Genomic DNA, 10,591 nt, shown 5'->3' with positions numbered 1-10,591 from the left:
ACCTGCACTTTGAACCAATAGCTAAACAGCCCGTCTTCTTCTCAGCCAATCACAATCCAATGTTTGCTTTAAATTAATAAATGGTTGCCTCTCTGCGGTTGCCTCTCTGCATATTACAAGGTTTGCTGTCCCTCCTCCATGATTTGGAACGGTCTGGCCGCCAACCACCATCAGGCACTGGGGTTCATTCATTTTTTTTGTTTAAGCAAATAATACATGTGACTGCCGAAGAGTGTGGACTGCACATAATTCTGTATCGCAAATAAATCTTTATTTGCATTCTAATAACTTTGTGTGACCTGCTAAAAAGTCAGAAACCAAAATTTTGCTCAAACACTTTGTGGGGTTTCTGATTGTCCAACATTCTCACCAAAGGCTCCCTAAAAATTGTAGAATTTTATCCCAGAATTCCCTGCTTCTCATCGTTTGCCGGGCCGCTAACATTAAAGATTTTAAAGATTTCAGTTTAACGAGCAGTGATGCTTCATCTGTAATACATAACAGAACCAGCATGATTTGCAGGATTCACCTGAAAACTGAAAGAAAAAAGGAGAATTCTTGAAATGTGTTTCATTTCTCTGAAAAAGCAACACAATTCTGTTGGGAGTCTGTTTGTTGTTCAGCCTCAGAGCATCCCAGGCTTTTGTGAGTCTTAAAACATTGGTCTTTGTTTACTCTTGTTTTCTCAAGAACATGAACTTTCTACAGAGATTTTGCTTAAATCTTCAACTAAAGTGTACCCCGCAGCCTGCGGATAACTTTCTGAAGGGTTGGACTGCAAAACAGGCAATTAAAAAAGTCAACTCATTCTAAATTGTTATAAACTGTCAATTTTTAAGCAAAAATTTAACTCATCTGTTGAGAAAAGTGTATTGTCATTTGATAAAAAGTAGCTTTGATCATTTTTGACCATTTTAAAACACAACAAAATGACTGATTGTTTAACTCAATTGATGAGTTTGGTACTTAAATGCTTAAAAATAAAACAGGGTCTTCTTCTGAGATTTAATCGATTGAAAACTTTGGAATCTGCTACTTTAGTGAAAGACATATTTCTTAAACTCAGATTATTCTGCTTTTGCAAATGTTCTTGTGATAGAGAATTTTCTTCAGACAACAGTTGTTGTTGTTTTTTTGCAGAGTCAGCATTTATGCATTGTTTTTCTTTGCAGAATTGAACAAAGGAGCCCCGCCCTCTGAGTTTGTCTGCTTCTGACCCGTGAGGCTGAAACCACAGAGGAGCACGAAGCTCATCATGTTCCACCACAAAACAACTGCCTCAGGGTGGAACATCTTCAATCCTGACGCGGTCTGTTGCTTCAATAAAGAGGTCAGATGCGTCGCCGTGGAGGATGAGGGATGTGAAAGGGAGGGCGGTGGGTTTTTTATGTGCAGGTGGATTCAGTCACTTCTTTAAAGGCATAAAAAAAACTGTTTTCAGAGATAAGGAAAACAAAAAACCCTCAGCTCCAAAACCCTATGTACATTTTTTTAACACCGCTGCATTTTTTTTTTTTTTTGCTGTAGCCGTCAGAGTCCTGAATAATTATCATAATGAGCATTCCTTTGGGCAGATAACAGTCCAGAAAAACCCACAAACTTTTCTTGTGAAGAAACAAACACGGAGTCTTAAAAACTGAACGTCCACAGGTCAATCTGGGAAGATTCAGTCGTCTCCGGATGATTTTAAATAATATCAAATTTTGCTCTTTTTCATTTATGAGTTTATACGTTTTATTTCATTGTCATCACACATCTAAAGGTACGAAATGCAGTGTGTGCCTAACCTGAGTGCAACAAGCAGTGAAGTGCAGAATATTAACTCAAAATAAATCTAAGTTGAATAGGCATATAGATATGAGGTGGATATAAATGCAATATACAGGATAGTAATGCTATAAACAGTACTATCCTGTGTATTGTATTCATATCTACCTCATATTTATACGAATTTTTGCTGCACAACAATGTTTATTAGCTATATAGAAGGGAGTATACCATTTCTATTGGTTCATATACCAATAAAGTCATGTTCAGGTCAATATCCGTGGTTAATAGGGAAAAAGAGGACAGCTCGCTAAATTAGACTTAAGAAGTAAGAGAAAATGCCTTTTTCACAGGAGTATGTTGGCTTCAGTGGGGTCTTTTAATTTGAAGTTCCACTCCGATCATCTTTTGATCTATTTTCAAAGCATACCCAGTGGTCTTTTAATTATGATTATGCTGTTTTTAGAAAAAATAGGACATAGTTTCTGCAAAGGGACAGTAGCTCATGTTCACCTCTCAGTTGTGGACTGTTGACACTAGTCGTCTACAAGTGGATGCATCAGAAAGGGGCGGAGCAGGGAGCTGGTGGCCCGCCCTGCGTATTTTCTACGTCAGAAATAATATCTTATGTAACCCTTGTGCTATCCTAGGCACTTTAACATTGGGAGTTGGGTCATCTAGACCCACTAGACAGTGCCCTGAACCTTTTTTCCTTAATGATTTGTGAACCTCACTGGTGTCCATGGATTGCATGAAATCTTTCCACCTTTATCCACCTTAGTCATGGTAGAGACAACACGTCAAAGTAAGGGTGGGGTCATCTAAGATAGCACAAGGGTTAAACTGCACTTTTTTGGCCGCTGTTGATTTGCAATAAATAAATATGCATAAGTATGAATTAAAAAATATAGAAAAATGCAGTTTTAATTTTTTTTCTATATATGTCACCCATCAACAGAAAAATCCTTTAAGAACTCGTTAAAAATTTCATCAGAGAAGGTCTTTAAAAGGAAGTACACAATTTCACATGTAGAAAAAAAGTGTTTTCTGTGTATATAACGGTAAATGGTCTAGCGTAAGTGTCTCTGGTTGTTATTTTTGTGGGTGTTTTATTTTTGTGGGTGTTTGTTCTGTTGTGTTCTCTCTGTTGCGAAATTTCCCTCACTTGTCAATAAAGTATTGATTGATTGATTGATTGATTGATTGATTGATTGATTGATTGATTGATTGATTGATTGATTGATTGATGGATTGATGGATTGGTGGATTGGTGGATTGGTGGATGGATGGATGGATGGATTGATTATTTTTCTGCTTTTATTTATGCCAAAAATACAATAAATATTTTAAAAATAACAACAATTTTACATTTTTAACATTTCTGAAAAGGTGAACTAAGACTTAGCGGTTTTCATCAGTGACAAAGAGGCTCAAACGGGATCTTTCCGTATTAAAGGCTGCAGACCCCTGGTTCAGGTGAATAACCAATAAAACCACCTGTTCCACAAAAAAATAAAAAAACATTCATGTTTAAATTTCTGTTTCATTTCTTTTCTTTCTAAAGTATCTTGATTGTCCACAAATAAGAAGTGTATGTTTCTATATGAATTTTAAAGCAACGCTTTAAGACCCCTACCTCCCCGTCTTTGGCCGGGGCTAAATGCTGGTCACGTCTGCCCCTCACATTCCTCCGGAGTCCCGCCTCGCAGGGCCAGGCGCCTTGGCAGGGCGCTGATAGGGAATTTTCCACAGGTCGTCAGAGGACGGGGGCACACAAGCCCACCTTTGTCTGTGCCCACGCTTGGCCTCCTCCTCTGCACACAAACACTCACACTACAGCCTGTGACACTCAGCCAGGTCCAGATGTTGGCAGGTCTGCACAAATTTCTGCTCCAAAATCCGCCCTCTGGCTTCATTCCGTACCTTTCAGACTAACAGGAATATAATAATTCATACATTGAAGTGCCATCACCACTAATTAGGTGTGAATTTACATTGAAAACCCTGCTGTAGTCAGGATGCAAACAGTGGCGGACTTAGCGGTTTGGGGGCCTGAGGCGAACAATAACATGGGGTCCTCTGCAGTGACTGTATTAAACTTCTTTTTTTTTTCTTTTACTCCTTACCTATAGGGTCAAATGTTCATCGAATAACTTCTTAACTGGTCCACTTCCAGACAGCATCAGTGTCAAGAGTCCAAATGTTAAAAACTGAAATGACATTTAAAGGGCCTATATCATACGTTTCTTAAGCCATTAAGAGTAAACTATATCCATATATTTGACAATAAATCACCGTTGGAACACTAAATAACTATTTTTTAATTAAATATTAGTTATTTTTTTCTACCTGGAAGTAAGACGACTCAATCTCTGAGGCACCGCCTTTCATTCCTTGTGGGTGACGCCCATTTCATGACATCAACCTAGAGTCAGCAGCATGTCTTCGTTTCGCCCGTTTGGATTTCCAGCAAACTTACTTCTGATTGGCAACAGTAGTTGCCCTAGAAGCATGACTCAGACCAACTCGACCAATCCCTGTTGTCTGGCTCCAACGGGCACCTGTTTCGCGGAAAAATGGCTCCTTCCCTCTTAGAGAGGTGACCTGACTGTAAGCTTTGTGTTGTAACTGGACCTTGTTCTGTCTGACTCAGTTTAGGGATTCTGAACCGCTCTTAGTCTGACTCGTCACCCAGAGGCTGTCGTCGTGGGACACCAAGCCATTGGCTTTAGCCCTGGACAAATCAGCTTCTAGGATCACTCGAGTGCGCAAACCCCTCCACCATGTTAAGGTGGCGGTTCACGGAGGGGATAAATTTAGTGTGTTGCAATTCTTTCTGATTCTACTTTTTAATGTTTCTTTATTTTTTTCTGAATGAACTGAATTTAATTAAAAATAAATGATCAGCTTGTCAATTTTTTTTTTTACAGGAACTGTTTTTTGGTTGGGTGGGGGGAACTGAAGTCCTCAGAGAAAACCCACACAAACACACTAAATGGTGTGTTGCCCTTTTTTTAAGTTTGGCCAGATTTTAAAGAATTAATAAGTCAATTCAAATTTTTTTTTTTGTTGACTGCGTTATTTTTGTACAACCAGAAGAGAGAGTCGCAACCATTTTTTGTTTCTTCAGTTCACAAATTTCAACTAATAATATTCCCAAAGACAATGTATTCTGGTTGGGGGGAACTGAAGTACTCAGAGAAAACCCACACAAACACTTAATCAGGGGTGTCAAACATACGGCCCGCGGGCCGTATCCGGCCCGCCAAGTGGTTTAGTCCGGCCCACACATGAAGAGTAAAAATCACAAGAATGTTTAAAAAAGAAAGCAAGTTGCTAGTCCATTCCTGTGGCGAGTTATGGTTTTATAAGGAAATAACCGAAATGCGCAATTCCGCTACTAGGGGGAGCAAAGGAAAAGCTTAACAGTTGAAACAACATAACTCTGCATGTGCCAAAAACGAAACCTAACAGCTCTGTGTCTGGGTAGGCAGTAGTTTGGTTCCCTGTGAACTTCATCACTGAAGGATGATCAGTAGTGACACCCTAATGACCAAAATGTTGTCAAAAAGAAAAAAAAGGTTGAAGTGAAGTGCTAAGCTTTCCAGGAAAATGGAAAGCGTTTTATTTGTTCACGGAGCTGAATGCAAACCTGCAAGCTTGTTATGTCATCAACAGGTTATCCAAGAATATAACATTCAGCACCACTATGAGACTCTCCACAAAGAAAAGTTTCACCATTTGCAGTTAAGAAAAAAAAGATTTAGTAACTATTAGCTGGACCGATAAATAACCATCTGGATTTACTGCAGCCGTGACGTCAGTGATGGAGCAGTGACACCTAGCTACCTTATTGCAGACAAGTTGGAGCAAACATCCAAATCATTTTCTGATGGTGAACTTATTGAAAAATGCTGAAGGCTGCAGAAGTCTTGTTCCCAAAAAGCAGTCGACCTTAAACATGAGTCTGTCAAGAATTACGATCAGATCCAACATCACTGAGGAAACGTGGGCAGCCATATGAAGGAATCCAGTCATTTATGGTATTTTCAGTCACTATTGATGAAAGCACCAACATCACAGATATGTACAGCTGTGCATATTTATTAGAGGTGATGAAGACGTCATAGTGGAGTTTCTTGAATTGATGGACACAACAACAACTGATGACATAGTCAGCTCTCTAGTTACTGTGCTGGACAATGTTGAAGTGAACTGATCACATGAAGTAATTTTGGTCACTGATGGCGCTCCATCAAAGGTCAGGAAGAAGGCAGATGTTGCCACAAAATTCAGGTAGAAACCAGGAAAAGATTCTTATAATAATGAATGATAATAATAATGGACATTCCATTGTGTTTTGCACACTTGAATGACAGTAAATGTGTTTTTGCACAGGATTTGAATCCTGATATCTATGGTCGGGTGAAGTTTCAGGAGAGAAAGGAGGTTAACTCCAAACTCTTATGTTCACAAATGTTTGCAAGTTTAATTTAGTGTAATTTTGTCATCGTTTGGACGTTTACATTTTAGGAAGATGTTTCATTTTTTTCTGTAGCCCCTCTTGAATTTATTATCAGGATTGCTTCAGCGTCAGATTTAAAATATTCAGTCTGTATAAAATTGAATAAACCAATATTTTTTAAAGTGAAATTAATTTTATTTAAGATCCATTGGCCTCTGTGAATGAATGTGTAATAAGAAATGATAAGGCTACCATGTTGGTTGAGGCATGTTTTCCAATTGGGTAAAAAAACAAGAATAAAGCTGTTGTTTTACCTTTACGCTACTGGTCCGGCCCACTTGAAATCATACAGGTTGAATGTGGCCCCCGAACCAAAATGAGTTTGACACCCCTGCACTAATTTTAAAGAATTAATAAGTCAGATCTAATTATTTATTTTTCTTTACCGTGTCTGTGTAGGTTTTTGATTTTTTGGATCTCTTAGCTAAAGAATTACAACAATGTTTTTTTTCCAATTCACAAATTTCAACTAAAGGTAATCCTAAAGACACTGTATTCTGGTTGGGTGGGGGGAGCTGAAGAAAACACACTTATTAGAGTGTCGCCCTTTTTTTTTTTTAAATGCCAGATTTTAATAAATTAGTTAGTTTGGCCAGATTTTAAAGAATTAATAAGTCAATTCACATTTTTTTTATTGCCTGTGTTATTTTTGTACAACCAGAAGAGAGAATTGCAACAATGTTTTTATTTCTTCAATTCACAAATTTTAACTAATAATAATCATAAAGACACTGTAATCTGGCTTGGTGGGGGGAATTAAAGAAAACACACTTATTAGTGTGTCGCCCTTTTCTTTTTTAAATGCCAGATTTTAACAAATTAATGAACCCATGTTTCATGCCGGGAGATGGTGTGTTATGTCTGCACGTGTCTGGTAGGGGGGAGGAGGGCATTTTAAAAATGTGTCCCCCCCTCAGGTCTCCTCCCTAACAAGTGATGTTGCTTGTTAGGCAGGAGGACACTTAAGTGAGGGGGGGTATACTATACTAACCCCACTCCCCATCCATCCAACACACACACACACACACACATTTATAGATCATATCCCAGGACAGCACAAGGAAAAAAATATTTTCCCTTTTTATGACATTATTTTTCATCGCATTTGTGTTTTATTGTTTTTGCATTTCTTCTTTTGAGTCCTACTATGTACTAAAAATAAAGGCTTTTCCCACGATTTACCCAATTTCTGTTCTTTATTTTCCCTATGTCCCTATTCTAAACATTTTAGCTTTTGCCTGTATGTGTCCTATTATGTCCTAAAACAAAAGGCTTTCCCCCATTTTAACCCTATTTTTGTTTCTTCCCTATGTCCCTATTCTAAACATTCAATCCTTTTCTCTTATTTTAAGTCTTTCTCCTGATTAGATTTGGAGAAAAACTCTGGATTTTCGCTCTGGTTCAGGATAAGATCTGAAAACTTGGTTTTCAGATCACTTATCAGGTCTTCCAGGTTGAAACTTTCCCTTTTTTCCGTCAGGCAGTTTTCATGTACTGCCTCTTTTTTCCTGACATTGATCCTGCAGATCATCAGGTTCTTGCTGGAAAATGTATTTTTGCTGCTTCAGAATCAGAATCGGTTCATCAAGGTTTTGGATGTTCTTTTAAAGACGCAGAGTTTTCCTCCTGAGGCAGATCTTCCTTCTTTACAACAAAGTCCCGTTTTTCCTCCACTACCGTCTTGTTTCTTTAACCTCATCTGTTCTTTCTGAACTTGCAGATCTTGGAGTTCCTTCTTGAGAAGGTCCTGTTTCTCCTTTAACTTGAGGTTTTCCTCCTTTGCTTTTGAGACATTTTCCTCCAGATCATCCAAATTATGAACCTTGTTCCGCAGATCAGCAACTTTATTTTGAAGGTCCAAGTTTTCATCCTGCACAACGTCTGTTTCTGCTGTTATCTCATCGTATTCAGTCTGCAGTGTCTGACGGTGTTTCAGCAGATCTGTCAGCATTGTTTTTTCATCTCTGAGGTCCTTTGTTTCTTCTCGAAGAGGTCCCAGTTTACTCAGTACATGGTTGAATTGAACAGCCAGTTCACGGACTTCATTCTGCTGCTGTTTCAGTTCTGAAACTTCATCCTGAAGCTGCTTCTTTTTGTCTTCAAGTTGGGATTTTTCTTCAGAGATTCTGGTAAATTCAGCTTTCACCTCTTTTACTTCCTTGTCCTTCCTCTGGAGTTCCTTCTGCTGCTGTTTTAGTTCTGAAACCTCGTTTTTTACCTTCAAATTTCTCTCCTTTTCATCATTAAGTTTTTCCTGCAGCTCATCCATGTTTGAAACCTGGTGCTTCAGCTCTGCAACATCTATGTTCAGTGTGAGGAATGTTGTCACCAAGTGGTTAGTTTCTTCTTGCATCTCCTTGTATTCACACTCCAATGCTTCACGGTGTTGCAGTTCTTCTGCCAGTGCATTTTTTTCTGCTGTGAAGGCCTTCGTTTGTTCTCGGAGCAATTCCAGTTCTCTCCTTTCCTCCTCACGTCGAGCAATCAGCTGACGTGTTTCCTCCTGCTGCCCTCTCTGTTCAGAAATCTCTTTTCCCAGTTGAGCCCTCAGAACTGTGAGATGTAGCCATTCTTCTTCCATGCTAGGATAGTTGCCTGCCAACCTCTTTTGTTCCTTATTTTGGTCTTTCAGCTCCTGAAGGTTTTGCCTCAGTTCTTTAGTTTCTTGTTTCAAAGCCTGGAATTCATCAAATTGCTTTTTCCAATAAGGTTCAAGGTGTGCTTTGCGGGCAGTCTTCTTTTGGAGTTTCTTCTGTTGGGATTGCAGATCTCTGTTCTCCCGTTCTAAACGTTTACGTTCAGATTTCATGCTGGAGATTTCTTCTTCCATTTGTCGCAGCTGCTGAAGTTTGGACTGAAGAGCGGCCGTCACTCTGTTCAGTTCTTGGTTACTTTCCAAGGCCTGATATGTTTTTGTCCTCTCTTCTTCACACACTTTTTCCACGTGTATCTGCTTTTCCACGTCCACTCTTAGACTCTCCAGCCGCTTCACCAGTTTTCTGTTTTCCTCGATAGCAGCTTTTCGTGTCTTTTTCAAGGTTTTGCATGAAGCGTCCAAATCTTTCCTTTTGCGTAAATTCTTGGAAATTTTCTCCAGATGTTTTCTCAAAGTGTCATTTTGCTGCAGAATGTTCTCTGTGACGTTATTTAATTCTTCCATGGAAACGTCCATCTGCTGAAATTCTTTGCCGTGTGACATTTTGAATGAACTTGTTATGAAATCTCCAAAAGTTGATTTATGCTCAGTTCTTATTTTCGAAAAATGTGAAATCTCCCCTATTCTCTTTCTCTCGCATGAACTCTAAAATATCTATTTGCTCTGAAAATGCCTCATATTAGTAAACCTAGGGGATAATAAAGACACGAAAAGATAATGTTGGCAATTATTGTGCCTCTGTAAGGGGTTTGCCTCCAAGAGTTCATTCATTTTAGTTATGAACAAATGAACATTTATGATTTAAGAGGAATTTTTATGTTTTAGTCATGCTGAGTTCTCAATAACTGCTGGTGAAGGATAATCTTTTTTTTTTTTTTTAACTTGTCCTGTCCAACAGCTAGGCAGGCAGATGAGAGCTGAGGGCCTCTTGTGTTGGACATATTTTACTTTAACAAGAGGGGTTATTAATCTTCTGACAAACCAAAGGTGTGACTGAACAAACCCCTTTTGTAATTGAGGCCAAACTTTATTAATTTCAACCATGTTTGAAAATCTTTGGTGTTGGACCGGACGGAAAAGGAAAGAAGGGAAGAAGAGGGAGGGATGTCAGAGAGGGGGGGGGGGGGGGGGTGATAGTGAGAGGGGGGGGGGTAAGACCATGAAGCAGCATAGAGCAGACAGGTTTACTGGTTGTTTATCATTACGGTACGGTTCAAATGTAGTACAAAAAGGGCGGGGCCTGTCCACACTCACACTGAAATGTTATCAACACACCTGCTAGCTGCAAAAATGTCCACATGTCAACATGTACACAAAACAGATAGTGTTCACGAACGCATACCTATGCCTTTAAACCAACTAGTGTGAAATCTTTCATTCATTCAATCATGCAAACTATTAGTGCAAAGGTGAGCTAACACCTGTGCTCAAGTGAGTATTTATGTTTTTCTAAAATGGATGGAGGAATGTGTGAAGAAGGAGGAGGAGCGCCCAGCCACCCCAAACTTTTGCAAAATGGATGTGCATGTTGCGCATATAAAAGGAAAGCATTTCAAGAACTATATAGTGCGACACTATGTAGGGCCCTGAATTTTAAAAGCAATTCGAACACCATGCTCACTACTTTTTTTTTTTTTTTTTTT

At 39.0% G+C, this 10,591-nt stretch overlaps 1 protein-coding gene across 1 annotated transcript; it reads right to left on the bottom strand.

Annotated features, from left to right (window-relative positions):
• Positions 1-7,655: 7,655 nt before the first annotated feature.
• On the bottom strand, positions 7,656-9,621 carry LOC111948467 (trichohyalin-like). The gene has a single exon (XM_023961740.1). The coding sequence runs from the start codon at positions 9,489-9,491 to the stop codon at positions 7,863-7,865; it is 1,629 nt and encodes a 542-aa protein (XP_023817508.1). The 5' UTR covers positions 9,492-9,621; the 3' UTR covers positions 7,656-7,862.
• Positions 9,622-10,591: the final 970 nt, after the last annotated feature.

Source organism: Oryzias latipes, chromosome 13, assembly GCF_002234675.1.
Source record: "Oryzias latipes chromosome 13, ASM223467v1".
Taxonomy (NCBI): Eukaryota; Metazoa; Chordata; class Actinopteri; order Beloniformes; family Adrianichthyidae; genus Oryzias; species Oryzias latipes.
This window is presented reverse-complemented; position numbering and strand designations above follow the sequence as displayed.

What these genes read in the sequence shown, in the direction of transcription:
- LOC111948467 (XM_023961740.1), bottom strand. Translation starts at nt 9,491, where the DNA reads ATGTCACACGGCAAAGAATTTCAGCAGATGGACGTTTCCATGGAAGAA.